Genomic DNA, 18263 nt, shown 5'->3' with positions numbered 1-18263 from the left:
AGAGACCAGAGCAGGACCAGTCATGCTCATGATATAATTTACATACTAGGGATTTGGACCATTGAATGGAAAGGAACACAGAGATTTGAGAGAAGCGACAGAGGGCAAGTTGATAGGCTATGATGATTGAAAATAGAGTTGAGTGAACAGGAGGATTTGGAGGTATTGAACCCGTGAGGCAGGAAGAATGGCAGCGAGTCAAGTTATCATTAGATTGCATGAATTTGTAGTGGGCCAAACCTACATGGTTTTGTGCCCCCCCCCCCCCCCCCCCCCCGCTTTTTTTCCCCCTTCTGCAGTGCTTTGTGCCTGAGCCCAGAGAAAGCAAAGGTGAGAGTTGTTACAATGAGGGATAGGGAGATGTGGGAGTTATTGGTTATTAAGAGCTTTAATAAGAAGTTAAAAGTTGTGTAGCCAAAGAGAGGCTACTAAGCTGGTTTCCTTATCTATAAAGTGGGCTAATACTATGGATTAAATGAGATTGTGTGGAAATGTAGCTAGCACAATACCCAATTTGTAATTATTATTCAGTAAATATTTGACTTCAAATGTGAATTTGCAAAGGCCACCTCAGTAAGATTATTTCAAAGCATCAACATTTGTAGAATACCTACTATGTGCCAGACACTGTTTTAGATACTCTGGGTAAGTCATAGTTCATCACCTTAGGGCCTCTGAGTATAACCAAACCAAATATGTAAATATACTAATAACAGAAGTGTAGTCGGCTGCCGTGGCTCACACCTGTAATCCCAACACTTTGGGAGACTGAGGCAGGAGGCTGGCTCGCTTGAGCCCAGCCTAAGCAACATAATGAGACCTCGTCTCTACAAAAAATAAAAATAAAAAATTAGCCAGGGTGTGGTGGTATGTGCCTGTGGTCCCAGCAACTCAGGAGGTACAGGTTGGGGGATTGCTTGAGGCCAGGGGTTCGAGACCAGCCTGGGCAACATAGCAAGATCCTATCTCCACTTTTTAAAAAAATGACTAGAATTCTTCCTTCCCTCTGTTGTAATAAATTCTCTATTCATGAGCCTTTCCTTTTGGGTAGACTTCTTTAACCTCCACCATTTGTTTTCTACTGTGCAGCCTCTTCTGTCCTCAAGTATATAAAAGCCCAGATGGGAGGCAGTAGGGTGCTCTTGGTGCAGGCATCTCTGCAGCTTTGCCTGAAGGATGATCCACCTCCACACTGTGTGCCGAGATTTAGGGAACAGCAAGTATGTGAGGATGACCTGAACTAGAGTTCCTATTTATTGTCTTAAAAAGGATCCAGTTAAGCTTGAGTGAGGTGCTGTGGTCTGAGCTCGAGCACTTCTTACCAATACACATTTCTTTTGGAAAAGGCAGTTCTGGTATCTGCTAGGAAGGGAGGCAGCTGGTGAAGTCACAAGTGATTTGTTCCTGATGCTTTGTGACTGTACTCTTCTCACCCTGGATGGCTAAGTCTTTGAGTCTTAGTGGGGATGTATCTAGCTCTCAGGACAAGTTTGGCTTTCAGAAAATTCCAGGCTAGCAGTTGTCTCTTTCACAGCTGGCATTCCATTGCTGCCTCTGAGCCGTAGCTGCCTTCCTCTGCTTCTTGTCACCAAGAGTCCCTCTAGAAGTAGTCTAAGGCTTTCAAGACCAGCAGTGTTTTTATCTCCCCAAAAATAGGTAGTCAAGAAATCTGTTTTGATTTTTTTGCATGTGTGTTCAAAAGGAATTCAGGAAGAAATAAATCTTGGAGTTTAGAAGTGCCACTGAAGAATTTTACCCTTGAGGTAATGAGGTCTCCTTTGGCAGCTGTTGTACTCTTGCAGAGAATTCTTCCCATTAAGAGAATCAAGTGTCTGCCACCATGGAGCTGGTCAGCATCTCATTGCCTTCTCACCCATAGACCCAACCCATGCAGGGTCCTGCCTTGTCTCCCCATAACCCCCTCCCCAACTTCATTCCCCGACTATATGTGTATGGATTAGATCAGGTGCCACAAGGATATCATTCTGAGGGAGAACCACTGGGAGACATCAGGAAATAAATTCTGGGTGGTGTTCTGGACAGAACACCTGCACTGGATAATCCTGTGCTCCTCTATGAAGTGTCACAACTTTTCACTGAACAGAGCTAATGAGCCTAGTTTCTGAATTTGTGTCTCCGGCAGGCAGACTTACTTAACAGTGACTTGGTTGAGTTGGGGAACATCAGGCTGTAGCAGATCTTTCAGTGCCAGAAGTGGAAGAATTTATCAGTCCTTTTCTTTACCTTGGAATCCTTCAGAGTTCCTGGACCTGGGTAATCGGGTGGATGGTTGTCATAGACTTGAAGGGCTTGGTTGTGATCATTGGTGATCTCATGAGGTTTTAGAGCAGTACTGTTAAGATAGGTGTTTTGACTGGACTCCTAGCACAGTAATGAACCATTGTGCTTCTTACATGTTTTCCAAGAGTTTAAGCTCAAACCAAGGGCTAGAGTGTCTGGAGCCTAGTGCATTACAGCCTGACATCTGAGTTTTTATGAAACTGCCCATTGGTCATTCCAGAAATGCACTGGTCCCTGCTAATGTGACTGCTTTGCTAATATATGCCCTCTTGCCATTCCAGAGCCACAGGTGCCTAAATAGAGTGAGAAAGAAGTTTGATTTCTATGTATATACCATCGTCTTGAAATTCAGCAATCAGGCTGAGGCAGACAGATCACTTGAGGTCAGGAGTTTGAGACCAGCCTGACCAACATGGTGAAACCCTGTCTCTACTAAAAATATAAAAATTAGCTATCCGTTGTGGCACATGCCTGTAGTCTCAGCTACTTGGGAGGTTGAGGCAGGAGAATCACTTGAACCCAGGAGATGGAGGTTGCAGTAAACCAAGATGGCGCCACTGTACTCCAGCCTGGGTGACAGAAAGAGACTGTGTCTTTTTTAAAAAAAAAAAAAAAAAAAAAAAAAAAAAAAAGTCTGGAAAGGACTAGGGAGGTCATTTTTTCTAATTTAATATGTAGACACTGTGTTCTGTAGCAGCCTTGGCAACAGATTTTTCTTTATCCTCAGTAGTATTTCAAGCTTACAGAAAAATTACTAGACTAGTATAACAAACAACCATATACCCCTCATTTAAATTCACCAGTTAACATTTTGACACATTTGTTTTATATAAAATAAATACATACGAGCACACACATATTTCTGAACCATTTGAGATTTAGTTGTACTCATCATTAGATTTCATCCCTAAATACTTCCACAGCACATAAATTCAGTGTGATATATATATATATTGCTCTACACAAGCACACTACAAGATTGCTCTCAGCAAAATTTAAATTATTACAAAAGTATTATCTAATATACTCCGTATGCAGAACTTTCCAGTTATCCCAGTAATATCCTTTATAGCTGTATTTTTAATCATCCATTGCACACTACATTCAGCTGTCATATTTCTTCTGTTTCCTTTAAACTAGAACAGTTCCTGCAACTTTTGTTGTCCTTTGTGATATTGATATTAGTGAAGAATCTAGGCCAGTTGATTTGCAGAATGTCTCGTAGTTTTGATGTATTGTTTGTTTCCCTTTATCTGATTCATGTTAAACATGTTTTCTAGGATTTTGGTAGGGCTGTGTCTTTCTCAAGGAGTCACACTCTCAGGGAGTACATTGTATCTCCTTGTCCCATCACTGGGGCTGTTTGACCACTTGGTAAGGTGTTGACCACCAGATTTCTTCTTCATAAAGAGAATTTTTCCCTTCATAATTAGTAAGTTTCTTGTTGAGCAGTTCTTTGCCTCTTAAAGTTCAAAGCTTGTTCCAGTATGAAGGAATGAGGTCCAGTGTGGACACGGGGGTGGTCTAGTTGTAAGTGGGGAAGGGAAGAGGTGGGGAAAGAGTCAGATGTATGTGTGTGTGTATATATATATATATATACTTTAAGTTCTGAGATACATGTGCAGAATGTGCAGGTTTGTTACATAGGTATACACATGTGCCATGGGTGGTTTGCTGCACCCATCAACCTGTCATCTACATTAGGTATTTCTCTTAATGCTATCCCTCGCCCACCCCCCGACAGGCCCCAGTGTGTGATGTTCCCCTCCCTGTGTCCATGTGTTCACATTGTTCAACTCCCACTTAAGAGTGGAGTCAGATGTATTGAATACAATGAAGGGAAGTAAGCAGCGTGCTGACCTGACAGATGAGGAGCCCGCTGTGTAGGGATAGCACTGGAAGAGAGAATAGAGCCCCAGAAGAGAGAATAAAGTGCTGGGATAGAGAAAGCATGTGAAGGAAACTGTCTCTTGAGGCCAGAAGGAACTTGGAGAATTTAGGAACCAGAAGGTGGCCAAGGTGTCTGGGGTGTAGCTTGGGTATCTGGTAAAGGTTGCCAGATCACAGCAGGTCTTGTGGGTCATAATAAAGAGTATTGTGAATGTGTAGTTAGGTTTCTTATAACAAATCCTTCCTTCAGAGAACACTTGACACTAAATTGCATTACTACCAGTTTGTGGTAGCTTTAGTGTAGATCTCCAGGGACTGTCTATACATTGCTGGTCAGGGGGTGTAAATTTACCAGTGGATTTATATCCCTAAAGGAACGAGTGTGACATCAGCACTCAGTTTTGTGACTGCCACAGAATAGAATCAGAAGTCATAGTCCTGGAGAAATCCCATGCCTATAAATGAGCTGTGCTCCTTATTGATAAGACTTGGGACACATGCAGCCTTTCCAATTAAAGGGCCAATCAGTGAGAGGATTGAGTTAGATCTGAGATAACACTTTGTTGTGGGAGCCTTGTTACACAACAGAAAGACTGGGCAGGTCTGAAGGAGATAGGAACCTTGGACATGGTACTGAAGGGTGTCTGTGTAGGGGGGAGTGTGGACATGCATATGTGTCCATAAGGGAGGGAAAGGCCTGAAATGCTGTGTGCTGGAATGAGCAGTGCCAAAGTGATGACCTGACAAGGGGCAGACTGCAGTCGGCACATGCATGCTGGACCACTGCGTTCCATGGTCCGAAGAGACAGCCTCAGCCTCTTGCAGTAGAAAGCAGGTGTGCAAGGAGGAGTTTTCTTTCCTGGCCTGTACTGAGTGTACTTGTTGTCTTCCTTGATACCCTAAGGTCAATCAGATCCTAAGAAGTGCTTGTCACGAACTGGTTATAATTATCTCTTCCTTTCTTGTTTCACCAGCAGCTATAAAATACATATTAGTACTCAAAGAAACCTTACCAACTGATTTTACTGCCTTGAATCCTGAACAATAAAGATCTACCTTCCAACTCAAACATAATTAGACTTGGCCCATGTTCAGGCTTTGGCAGTAGCAATGTTGTTGTTTGCAATTTACACGCTATGTTCTTAGTTCCTTTCCTTTGGAATTTATTTTATTCCCTTGGTCTGTTTCTGATAAGCCAGTCCAACTCGTTGGACTTACGCGTATAAACGTTTAAAAGGAACATTTTGTGGTGTTTGTACGTTCCTTTCAGAGGAAAGTCAGAGTAGAGTTCTAGACCTTGTAACTGCCAGACTCTGAGCAGAAAGGCTCTTGGCTTTGTCTTTCTCTAGGCTGCAAAAATATGCTGATTCACCAACAGTGCCCCTTCCCCCAACACAGATAAGTGAGGAGATGGTAAGCGACTCACAGCTTCCAGCAGCAGCATCTAGCCAGCCGGTGTCTCCTCTCTTGTACCATTAAGTTTTGTACTCTTAAACACTGTGAGGGAACAGCTAGCAGAAAATGCTTCTGCCTGCTCCCAGAGAGCCCTCAGAATGAGGGGGCAGGGGAGGGGCTGCCTGCCTGTACACATAGCACAAGAGCCAGACCCAGAAAGAATGCTTGACTTGTGGAGTAGCAGGCCCAAGACTCACTGCCCTGACCCATTTCGAATCTAACAGAAAGAGTTCTGATAAATAGGTGAAGGAATGCATAGATGAGTGAAAGCTCTGCCTTGCGTGACTCTGCAGGTAAAGAGGGTGTTTGAAGTAGTCAGGTGCGTGACTTGTCTGATAGGTTTGAGTTGTTAGTGGCTTAGGACTTTTGAAAATTGTTCAGCCTAATTAGTTCTGATAATATGTGCGTGTCTGAAGCAGGCCATAAAAATGGCTGTTTTAATCAGCTGTTGACATGCAAGGTCAGACTGCAGCCTCCAGCACTGGCACCTGAGATACCAATGACTGACATTTCAGAAAGAGGTGGGAGGAGAGACTCAGTGCTCCTAATGGCACTGTTTGTTGCCTCTCTCCAGCCCAGGAATAGGACTTGGACAGGTAGAGGGGCTCAGTTAGCCAACAGGATAGTGTTTATTTGATATGTTAGACATTTTTTATCATCATCATTACATGACATTATTCTGCCTTCCCTGAGAGGATACAGACCTGGGTCCTATAGGTTCAGTCTTTGTGCTTGGTTTCCTGTTGCTAAAACATGAAGCTATAGCCTCATTCTGTGTGGTTTTAAGAATCTATGCAGGTAGGACTGGACCTGATAGAACCTCAAGAGATTTCTCCTGACATGACCAGTGAAGAAAACAGATTTTTCTAGACAGGACTCTGGAACGATGCAATGAGATAAATGTACTGAAAAATTTATTAACTTTTATTCCCTAACTCTTCTACCTTAGAGTTAGACCAGACCAGAAATGGCACTAGTTTTGCATAATTTGTATGTCTGAGTACCTGATAAGAACTCAGCTTTGTTGATAAGTGTACATGGAACAAGTTGAGAAGGCAAAGGCTGAAGTAGTAAAAGATTAATTTCCTTACCTCAGGCAGTTGACAGTCCAGTATAATTGAGGACACAGGATCTAAAAAGGTATCTGATCTAGCTGGACAAAGCTAGGGACATGCAGTCCCACAGTGACTTGCTAATTAGAATCTGCATTTGTTGGTCCATTGGCCAGTGAAGCCAAATGGGGCTCTTTGGGAAAGGGTCTGCTGCTCAGCCCAGTGGCTTTGGCATTTGTAAGACAGCATTGGCTTCTTGGAGAGAGCAATACCTTGGTTGTCAAGGTAAGAGCTGTCCATTGCAGATCACAATTTTTGGGTTTGCTGTTTCTTTCCTGGTATGTTGACACTGGTGCATATAATAATATTATGGACTTATTCACATACATCAGCTGCTGTAGATATTGGCTTTGAGCCTTGAAAAGCCAAGTATTTTCCATAGTGTACTTTCAGTGACTAATTCTCCCCAACTTTTGTAAAAGTTGCCCTTTTTTAATGGTGAAAGTAGCTTAAAGCCGGCCATAGCTTACTTAACTTGTACTCCTTCCCTGTTTTGTGAGTATTGGGTTACACTCAACTCAGATGGGGAGAAAATGACAAATTATTTGAGAAAACAACTTTGCTAGCTGAGTTTCTTAATCAAAGAGGAAGGGTAAATAGAATAGAGAAGGAAGAGGAAGAGGGAAGCAGATGGAACAAGTCCTCCTGCCCTACAGTTGAGGAGAACAGCAGGGACCAGAGGGGCATCAGGATTAGCTAGTGTCTGTGTCTGTTCCACTTCTCAGGAAGGACAAGGCACCTGCTTGTGAGGAAACCCTGCTGCCCAAGATGGCATTTCCCCCACTTTGGGAAAATCATGTTCTCTTCTCTTGTGCCTGATAGGTTGCTATTACCGGCTGTGTGCTGGTCTCGATAGCACTAAATATATCCTGGTAGATTTGGCTTTCGTGGTCTAAAGCTAAACTGCTAAGGGAGCTTAAGTTTGTCCCCACTCTGTGGTGACCTGGAACAAGTTGTTACTTGGTTCACCATTCACTACTCAGAGTGTGCCTTAGTCCTGGAAGATGAACAGGATGGGCCAGAGGGTGGTCCATGGCAAAATGTTGGCATTTGCAGAATCTTGGATAGAGTATACCCGGTTTGGACCTGGTTTCTGTAGTCACTTTCCCTTTCTCTTCTCCTTTTGAACTGCAGACTCTGGCCTGGTTGTCCCAAGTGTTTCCTATGAGCTACATAAAAAGCTGTTGTCCGTGGCTGAGAAGCATGGGCTGACCCTGGAGCGGAGACTGGAGATGACAGGTGTGTGTGCCAGTCAGATGGCACTGACCCTCCTCGGAGGACCCAACAGGTAAATGCCTGTAAACTGGCAGGGACTCAATGTGGAGTGAGGATGCTCTGCTTGGCCACCATCACAGTGCCTCCCATACACACAGACGAGTTCACTAGGCAGTTTTCTGCCCATCTGATGGGAGTATCTCTCTGAAGTCACTTTCCTGGATGCTGCGAGGTTTCTTTGCCCCTCCTTAGACCCATCTCCTAGATGTCCTCATTCTTCTTCTGGCAAACTGCCTTTTGACCCTCTGTTTCCTGATAGCCGCCATCTGGCCTGAGACTCCTGCTAACTATCAGAAGCCTTCCTTCTAGGAACCTTCGGAGACCTGGCCTTTGGCACTCATCATTTACTTTACGTGGCTGGGATGCAAATCAGTCTCCATATCTGAGAACTTCCAGAACCACACTGACAACTGAGTAGGGGAGCTGGAGTTTGGCACCTTCCCACCTGCCCCTTATGCTCATATATCAAGGGCAGTGCCTTATTTGTGGACAGACTGATACCAGGTGCCAGACCTTCTGCTAGACACTGGGGACACGAAGAATAAAATACTGCACCTTTCCTCCAGTAGCCCAGTGAGGTCTCTAGAAAGTCTAGTGCTGTGGTAGAGGGAACAAAATTCTCCAGTAAGCCATATTATTGCCGCAGGCTGGAGAAACCAGTCACGCTTCTGGAGCACTGGCATCCAAGCGGAGCCCTGATGAACAAGGGGTGATTAGCAGGGGCAAGCAAGAAAGAGGAAGGCATTCTTTTTTTTTTTTTAAGATAGGTTCTCACTCTGTCACCCAGGCTGGAGCACAGTGGCACAATCTCAGCTCACTGCAACTTCCACCTCCCGAGTTTGATCGATTCTCCCACCTCAGCCTTACGAAGTAGCTGAGACTGCAGGCATGTGCCACCATGCACGGCTAATTTTTTTGTGTTTTTGATAGAGACAGGGTTTCGCCATGTTGTCCAGGCTGGTCCCAAACTTTTGGCCTCAGGTAATCTGCGCGCCTCTGCCTCCCAAAGTGCTGGAATTACAGGTGTGAGCCATCGCACCTGGCCAAGAAGAAGGTATTCTAAGTACAGGAAGTAGCATGTGCCAAGGGCAGAGAGAATCAAGAGACCATGGAATTGTTGGCAATCTGTAAGTTACTCTGTCGCTGGAAAGTAGGGACTCAGTATAGCTGAGTGGTAGGGAGCTGCTGAAGAGATTTCAGTAGAGCTATGACATGGTTAGTCTTGTGTTTTAAAAAGATGATTTTTAGCTACAATGAGGACAGTAGATTCAGTGGAGGCAAGACTGAAGGCAGTGAGATCAGGTAGAAGACTGCAACACTTAGAAAACTGAGCCAGGGCCCAAATGATGGTGGCCCAACTAGGGAAGCAGGGATCAGAAAAGTGTACAAATAGGTTTGGTGATGCATGCCTATATCCCAGCTACTCCAGAGGCTGGGGTGGGAGGATTGCTTGAGCCCAGGAGTTTGAGGCCAGCCTGGGCAACATAGTGAGACTTTGTCTGTCTCTCTCTCTCTCTTTTTTTTTTTATATGACCTTGTCTCTTTTAAAAAAAGAAAGAGAAGTGGACAGATGAGGGTTTGTTGTTAAGGTAAATTCAGCAGGACAAGGTAATTGAATGGATTTTAGAGGTGATGGAAAGTATAGTGTCAGAAATCAGTGAACTTCAAGCTTTCTAGCCTGGACATCTGATTGGATGATGGTACACATTCACTGTGATAGGAAACATGGGAAGAAGAGCAGGTTTGAGAGAGATTGTGGGTTTTGTTTTGGATGTGTTGCGTTTGGAATACCTGTAAGATATCCAAATAGTCTCTTAGCTATCAGGATCTGAAATTTAGGCCAGGCATGGTGGCTCACACCTGTAATCCCTGCACTTTGGGAAGCCAAGGTGGGCAGATCACTTGAGGTCAGGAGTTCAAAACCAGCCTGGCCAACATGGTGAAACGGTGATCTCTACTAAAAATATAAAAATTAGCTAGGCGTGATGGCAGGTGCCTATAGTCCCAGCTACTAATGAGGCTGAGGCAGGAGAATTGCTTGAACCTGGGAGGAGAAGGTTGCAGTGAGCCGAGATCACACCACTGCACTCCAGCCTGGGCAACAAGAGCAAGACTCCATCTCAGAAAAAAAAAAAAAAGAAAAGTCTGAAGTTCAGAAAAGGGTCTGAGCTGATGCTAGAGATTTGAGAGTTGTCAGCTTGTAGATGGTGTAAGAGTAGATGAGATCATGTGAGAAGGTGTGAAAAGAAAGGGCCTAGGGTGGGATTCTGGGGAACATCGGCATGTAGGGCACAGTTAGGAGGATGAAGAAGAAAGCAAGAGAGGTAAGAAACCAAGAGGGTAGCGTGTAAGAACCAAGGAAATAGTATTTGAAGTCAAAAGGAATGTCTGGCAGTGGTACTGCTGAGAGATGAATCAAAATTAGAGTTGACAAGTGCCTATTGGCTTTGTCAGTAAAGAGGAGGATGTGGGCAACCTTGTGGGAGACTGGTGTCTGGAGTGGGGAGGTGGCTTCCAAGGAGCAGGGCAGATCTGGGTTCAGTGGGGCAAGGAAAGCCTCTTTTCCCTGAGCAGCACTCACAGATCCAAAGCCTCACATGATAGGATGTTGCTTCCCACAGGGCCTCTTCCCTATTTGCGAAATGGAACCTGGTCCTTGGCTTGTGCTTCCAGCCATGGTGTTTGGGAGTCCTTGCCAGAAAACTGATATTGCAGATAAATCCTGTAGCTCCTCACTCCAGCCTCTTTTCATTCTCTGGGCCTGATAATGTGTTTGGATGGAAGGCATCTCCTGATTCTGAAGTGATCTTGATTCAAGCAGGCTTAGTCCAACCCAGATGTAAGATTTCCATCTCCCTCATCCTATTTGAGTTGGGGGTTGGAGTGTTAGTTTTTCCTTGTCCCTTGATTTAGGCCTGCTTCCTAGCTGTTAGATCTTTGGGCTCTCCTGTGCCAGGGAAGAGCCAGGGAAATGCCTATAGGAAGGGGTAGTGTGAGGTACCCTCTGAAAGAGCATCAGGCCCATGGGTCGGGTGTCTCCTGCACCTCCTCCCAGAGCCACTGTTGGGGGCACTTTGAGACCATTAAGTGGCTTCCCAGAAACAGTAGTTTTGGGGCAGGAGCTGAATGTCCTTACCAAATCACACTCCTCTCTAGCCAGCTTCTCGGGGCTGGCTGTTCTTGTGCCAGTCTTTTCTCTTAGTGTCTGAACTGTCCAAAGGTCTATCTCCTGTCCTTTGTAGCAGTTGCTGATGTTGAGAAATCAAACCTGTAGTTAGTAATCTTGAAGTTTAATGTATATCAAGTGCCATGCAGTGTTCCACAGTGCTTTCACAGCATAATTTAATGTGGTCCTCATAACTTCGCCTCAAAGCTAAATAATAGCCCTGTGTTTTTGGATGAGAACACTGTGGCTCAGAGAACTGAGGGACTTGCCCACATGATACTGCTGGTACACAGTCCAGCCAGGCCTCTAATCCACATAGGTCCATTTCCAGTGCCCATATACTCTTCGCCTTGCCGCTGGGTGTGTGAATGATGTGCTCTGCTTCCTTTGATTGAGGGTGGGACAGGTTCTCCCTGAGAGGAAGAACCCTTTTAGGGAACAAAGTGAGTCAGATTCCACAACTCTGCAGCATCCTCTGAAGGGAGCAGTTCTCATCATATTTCCTCTAAATGCAGAAATGGAAAGGCGAATGGTTTGGTGTCTAGAAGGTAGAGTAGATTGTTAAATTCTCCAAAATGTGTCTGGGAATGGGGGCAGTTATGAAGCTCCTCTTAGCTTGTTGACAACATCTTGTCATCTTTCTCCCTTTGGGAAACCGGTAAGTGACAATCATTGCTCCGCCACTAGGCAGGGACCTATGGCCCTGCCGTCCATCTCCTCCCTGCCTTGCCGCCCCGTGAGCCAGCTGTGCTGCCTATGAGTTCGGCACAGCTCCGGGGCTAATCCTCTTTATCTCCTTATTTGTGACTTCTCTGAGTCCAAAGGAGTCTGAGCTTTGAATAGCAGAAAACTGGAAGTGACTACTTCATTCAAGGCAGCTGCTAGCATAGGAGGCCAGGTAACCCTTAGCCTGCTGCCTCCTCCATGGTCAGCACTGATTGAGTACCTTCTTTGTGTTAGGCACTGCTCAGTGCTGGGCATCCAATATCCACACAGCATCTTATGAAATAGGTACTGTTAATGCCTGCAGCATTGCTTTCATTAGCTTCAGTAAGCTACTAAGCTCAGTAAAGAGAACTTGGATTGGCAACTGATTGAGGAGAATTGAGGGCTATGGTACTTGCTGTGAGCTTATTAGGGAGTTGAGGAGAGGTAAAGTCATGAGCCAGAGTCATCCCAGCAGAGGTAAGCCTTAAGCTGGATCTCTAAGAAAAGGCGGGTCAGAGTTTGGAATGTGAAAGGCTTTCTGGGCAGGGGCCGTAGTTTCAGCATAAGCAGGAAAGAGCCTTACAAGTGCAGGAGAGAATGAGACCAGCCCTGCTGGAGTGAAGCAGACACGTTGTTGAAGAGCAGAGAAGGCTGCGGAGGAACTACTGAGTGTTCATGGGTCAGCAAAGCAGTGTTCTGGCAACAGCGTTGTGTGGCGCAGGATCTGGGTGAACCACTTAGTGGGAGGACCCAGCAATGACGTGGGGCTGGGGTTTGGGACAACGGGAATGCCACCCTATAGACCTGGCCTGCAGTGGATTTTGTCCCCCTCTGGAGCCTGGGACTTGGTGAGCAGTGGGTAAGAGATCTGAGACCAATAGGTGCTACAGGCAATTGTCTGGTATAGGGTGCAAGGGATTGGCAAGTCTGTAGCTGATACTGCTTCTTCACCTTCTTTTCCAGATTGAATCCCAAAAATGTTCACCAGAGGCCTACAGTGGCTCTACTGTGTGGACCTCATGTGAAGGGGGCTCAGGGTATCAGCTGTGGAAGGCACCTAGCCAACCATGATGTCCAGGTCATCCTTTTCCTGCCCAATTTTGTCAAGATGTTGGAATCTATCACCAACGAGCTGTCGCTCTTCAGCAAGACCCAAGGCCAACAAGTGTCTAGCCTCAAAGGTGAGCACTTATGCAGGGCTGGGCTGAAGGCCTCCTCCCTCCTTAGCAGTTTGATGGTCTCGTCATGCCACCCAGTGGCGACAGGTGGAAAGGCACCATGTGTGTAAGGATGGTGCTCTGCCTCTAAGGAGTCTTAGAACAGTAGTATACTACTTTCCATCCCCTTACTCTTCTCCCTCTCCCACTACTCAGATGAAAAGCTGGGGACCCATTGGTCCATTCCACAAATATCTGTTGAACAGGCACTCTTCCTGATGCTAGGGATATGGCAACAGATATTTTAAAATCCATTCTTCCATGGAGCTTATATTCTGGTTAGGAGGTACAAACAGTATGTAACATACTCGTGTAGTTGTAGTAAGAGATATGAATAAAAGTAAAGCAGGGAAAGGAGGCATGTTGGAGGACTGGGTAGAGAGTAGGAGACTTGGACATTTCAGGGTCAGGTCATGATGGGCCTTGGGGATAACCACAAGGATTTGGGCTTTTACTCTGGTGAGATGGGCATCATTGAAGGAATAAGTAGGGAAATGATATAATCAAATTTAGGTTCCAGATGATCATTCTGGGTGCTATTTGAGAGTAGACTACACAGAGGAGTACACAGAGGTGTCAGGATGCTGTTGTGATTATGGGAGAGAGAGATTATGGTGGCTAAGACAGAGTGGTAGTGCCAAAGGTGGTGAAGATAGTTTCTAAATCAGTTTTGGAGATAGAATCCACAGATTGGATGTATGGGGGTGGGAAAAAGAGACTTGGGAATGGCTCCAAGGTTTTTTGCCTCAGTAACTGAGGTGCAATCACTGAGATGGGAAAGCTTGATGGAGAAGATTTGGGGAGGAACAGCAGAAGCTCAGCTTGAGACACCTATTGGATATGCAGGTGGAAATGTTGATAGGGAAGGAGTTATATGAATCTGAAGTGAAAGGATTCAGCCTAGAGTTACAAGCCATAGGGAATATTTAAGCCATGAGGAGCCTGGATATGCTGTCACATAGGAAGAGAGTAGATACAGAAGTTGGAAAACTGAGCTCTTTATTTAGAAGTCAGGGAGTAAAGAGCCTAACCAAGGAGATGGGACTGGAATGGTCAGTGAGGGCGAAAGAAAACCAGGAGAGTATGGTAGCTGAAAGCCAAGTGAAGAAAGGAGCATGTCATCAGCTGTGTCAGCAAGCCACGCTCTAGGTTAAGGTCAAAGGAAGACAGAATCGACCACTGGATTTAGCATCTCTGTGGAGGCTCCTGGTGAGCTTGACGAGTGTAGTCTCACGTGGAGTGGTAGGGATAGAGTCTGATTGGAATGGGTTTAAATGAGAATGGCAGGGGGAAGAACTGGAGAGAGCAAATATGGCCCAGAGAAAGGACTTCACCAGAGGTCAGATGGTGAGTCAAGGGCAAAGCCTGGACCAGAACCTTTGTCTCCTAAGTCTCAGGCCAGGCTCCTGTGGGCACACAGAAGATAGGATGCCACTCTCACTCTTGAGAGCCTCATCACCCACAGGGACTGCCCCCAACGGCACATTCTAAGCAGGGAAGTTGTGGGTCTCTAGCTAAGAAATGATATTACTCTAGGCTGAGAGCTGGGAAGGGGGCCTGGTGTGGGTTCCCCTTCTTGTAATTTTTAACATGATGCCCCCTTCTAGGCAGTCCTTCCTCTTGCTGCCCAAAGGTTTTCCTATCCCAGCTGCTCCCAGACACAAGTCTGAACAACAATTAAGTTTGGTCTGATTTCTGCTATTCTCAGTTTAACCTCTTAGGCCAGTACAGGATCTATATACTTGGTGAGACATCCCTTTCTAATACTGTTCCAGAGGCCTGGTTAGAGCAGAGGAGCCTGGGAGAGGTTCTCTCTTAATTCTTAATTAAGGTTGGGCTGAGTGGGGAACCCATTCCTATGAGATAATGAGTACGAGAGAGGACAGGCTTGCTAGAGTAGAATGAGTAGGCCAACCGGAATAGAATAAGCATGCTCTCACCTGCTCACCCTTCTTGGGTCAGTCAGCAGATAGCAATCAATTCCTGTTTTTGCTGGGCCGGAGTGGGGCTTCCCTCTGACAGCCACCTTGACAGTGGACTCTGCCTTCCCAGAGGTCATAAGGTGCCCAGGGCATTAGTTGAATATACAGAGGCGTGCCTGAGAAGGCAAAGGAGGTGAGGGCTTTGTGCCCTGAGAAGCTCTGCACACTGAGCAGGACAGTGGTTCATCCTGAGAACTCCAGGAGGGCAGTGGTCTGCTGGGCTGACATGCAACTTGGTCCCTAGCATTCAGCCCAGCCAGCTTGCAACTCCTAGGGCCTGTGCCCTGGCCCAGCTTTAAGAAGGCCAGCCTTTGGAGAGGCATCGGAGTGGTGTCTGGAAAACAGAGATACCCTTGGGACGACCTGGGCCCTAGTCCTAGCCTGGGCTGCTCTCTGCTTATAGGGATTTTCAGATGGCACTCTTTCCACCTGCAGATCTGCCCACTAGCCCTGTGGACCTGGTCATCAACTGCCTGGATTGCCCTGAGAATGTCTTTCTGCGGGATCAACCCTGGTACAAGGCTGCTGTGGCCTGGGCCAACCAGAACCGGGCACCAGTACTCAGCATAGACCCTCCCGTGCATGAAGTCGAACAGGGCATTGATGCCAAATGGTCACTGGCACTGGGCCTGCCTTTGCCACTGGGGGAACACGCAGGCCGTATCTATTTGTGCGACATTGGCATTCCCCAGCAGGTCTTCCAGGAGGTGGGCATCAACTACCACTCGCCCTTTGGCTGCAAGTTTGTTATCCCACTGCACTCTGCCTAGAGGGTTCCTGCGCAGGCAGGACCCTGCTGTCCCCTGCTGCTCTGATAACGAACGCCTTAAGGATATGAAGCTTCATGGACCTTGTTAAAGTTTTTTCCCTTTTGGGTTTGTTTCTTCTGTGAGAGAACAGAACTTACTTAAAACTGACCTGTCACTTGCTCTTAGCCAGGGAAGTCTTTCCCACTGGGTTCCGGGCTGGGCGTCAGGCTGAGCGTGCAGCAGCTCCAGGCATCTCTACCCTCAGCCCCCTGCACGGCCAGGTGGGCCTTTGTTTACAGCCGTAGGCAGCTCTCTAAGACTGTGTTTCAGGTTTACAGCCACTGGGCCTGGGCACATGCATTGAGGAGTGGGCCAGGTCCTGTTTGGGGGCCTGGACCTGCTCTGTTTCAGAGCTTGTGGCTTTGTGTCTCCCTTGCTTTCCCCATGCAGACAGCCCTTCCTCTGTAGAACCAGCTGCGTGGCAGCTGTCCACCAGAGGGCAGACCTGCACTCTCCATTCATTTCCAGGGCTGTGACAGACCAGGCCTTCCCCTAGCCTCACAAGTTGATTTGGGGGGTTTTGACCCTTACTCCTGAGCTGATCCAAGTTTTATGCTGATTTTTCCAAGGATCTCTCCCTCCTTTTCCCTCCATCACTCAGAGGTAGGGAAGGGGGCGGCATTAGGATGGTGTTACTGTATTAGGATTTTATGTTCTGTCGTCTTCAGCACAGGTAGTATAAGGTTATATTACTGTAGAACCACAGTGCCCATCTTGCCAGCAGTGCCCGCCCCCACCCCCAAAACTGAGCAGGCTGAGCCTTTGCCTAGTCTGGGGCCAGACCCCTCAGATGGGGATATCCCTGGGGGAGCCTGGTGCTGAGCCAGAAGAGGCTTCCTGGTGCTTCTGTCCTAGGCCACCACTCCTCCAGCCCTTTGCCCGCACATACATGCCCCACCTACTCTTTCGTCCCCTCTGCCCTTCCCCTGAAATGGTCCTTTGCAGCTGTCATCCCAGAGCAGGGCACATGGGCTCCCCTGCTTGAGCTCCACCCCAGCTCTTAAAACATCTGGGCCTTGAACCCTTTACAGTTGTCCAGTCTAGATGAACAGGCTTGGGGCCAGCACCCTGTCTCAAAGATGGCAAAATGAGGCTAGTTCTGGATGAGCTAGCTGGTGTGGGTTCCAACCATAGGAACACACTGATGCTCAAATCCTAAGGTGCCAAGCCCTAGGCCCTGGAGGCTGGTAGAACAGGATCTATGCCTGGAACCCTGGCAGGGATTCCTGCCAAGAACCTGTGTTTAAGCCTGCTTCAGGGCTTCAGGCTGCTTCTGCTGTGTCTGCCCAGACTGGCTGAGCGGGTGGATGGGTGGGCAGAAGGGCTTACTGAGGATTGTGGACACAGGGTAGGCCCTGGTACCATGGGTTTCAGGCTGTTACCACTTTCCTTGTAGGAGCATAGCCAGAAGCAGATGAGCCAGGGTAGAGGGCTGGCCCCTCCTCTCATCTTCCCTTCAGTCTTAAATTGTCTCCAGCAATGGGAAGAGGCCAGGGACTGTAACCCTTGTGCTATGTATTCTCTGAGCCTCTGCTCACTCTCAGGGCCAAGCAGCTCCCAAGCCGGAGCCCTCTCTTGGCCACAATCCGAAGAGCAGTCTAGGTTACAGGCATTTTGGTAGGCAGGTTCTGGCTGCCTGTTAATGCAGTTAGGCCCCCTGATTAGGTACAGTGAGAAACAAGCTACAAGAACCCTGGCCCAGGAGACTGCCCACTCCAGCAAGATCCAGGGATGATAGCCTTGCAGGGCCACTGGGAGTTTGTGCCCAAGCTTCTCCCTCTTCTCTCCCCAGGGGGCACTGGGACTGGTCCTTGCCCTCATCCTTAGCCTGGGCCTTCCCCAGAGGTATTAAGTATGATTCCTCCATCTTCAGTTCTTTTCAGGGGCATCCTGCCCATAGTACCTAGTTCCCAAGGGGCCCCCAGTCACGTGGTGAAACCTAGCACTCGTGCAGCTCTTAGGGAACCAAAAACCAGCACTGAAATAAAGCTGAATGACTGAGTCCTGTGGCGTGTGAATTGCTCTGTAGGCTGTCATGAGGTGCTGCCTGTTCCAGCCTAGGAACCCGCCCCACTTGTCTCCTGCCCTCAGCAGACCATAGTTGTTGGGCACATACAGCCTAAAGTCCCAGCCAGTAATGGGACTGGCAGGCTGCGGAAGATCAGACCCCACCTGGCTAGTCACAGTGGGCTGATTCCATTACGTTCTCTGGGGCTGAGAGGTACAGGAGCCAGCAGGGCAGAGGTGCCGTCTAGGACTGCTCAGCAGCCTGGGCTCAGGACATCCCCACTTCTGGTCTTACCCCTGCCTAGCTCTTCTGTGCCTGGCCCAGTTCACACTTAGCTCTC

General features: G+C 47.3%; 1 protein-coding gene across 6 annotated transcripts in view; it reads left to right on the top strand.

The window, feature by feature from the left end:
- Nucleotides 1-17916, top strand: part of EDC3 (enhancer of mRNA decapping 3) — a 63856-nt gene extending 45940 nt beyond the window's left edge. For all 6 annotated transcript variants that reach the window (XM_025389626.1, XM_025389632.1, XM_025389627.1 and 3 more), the window contains 3 exons: nt 7893-8046; nt 12871-13088; nt 15542-17916. In XM_025389626.1, the coding sequence (XP_025245411.1) occupies nt 7893-8046; nt 12871-13088; nt 15542-15876 (707 nt within the window). In that variant the 3' untranslated portion in view covers nt 15877-17916. The remainder of the gene's footprint in view (nt 1-7892; nt 8047-12870; nt 13089-15541) is intronic.
- Nucleotides 17917-18263: the final 347 nt, after the last annotated feature.

This window comes from Theropithecus gelada, chromosome 7a (assembly GCF_003255815.1).
Source record: "Theropithecus gelada isolate Dixy chromosome 7a, Tgel_1.0, whole genome shotgun sequence".
NCBI classification, from domain to species: Eukaryota; Metazoa; Chordata; class Mammalia; order Primates; family Cercopithecidae; genus Theropithecus; species Theropithecus gelada.
The sequence above is the reverse complement of the archived record's forward strand: the minus strand, read 5'-3'. Positions and strand labels throughout refer to the sequence as shown.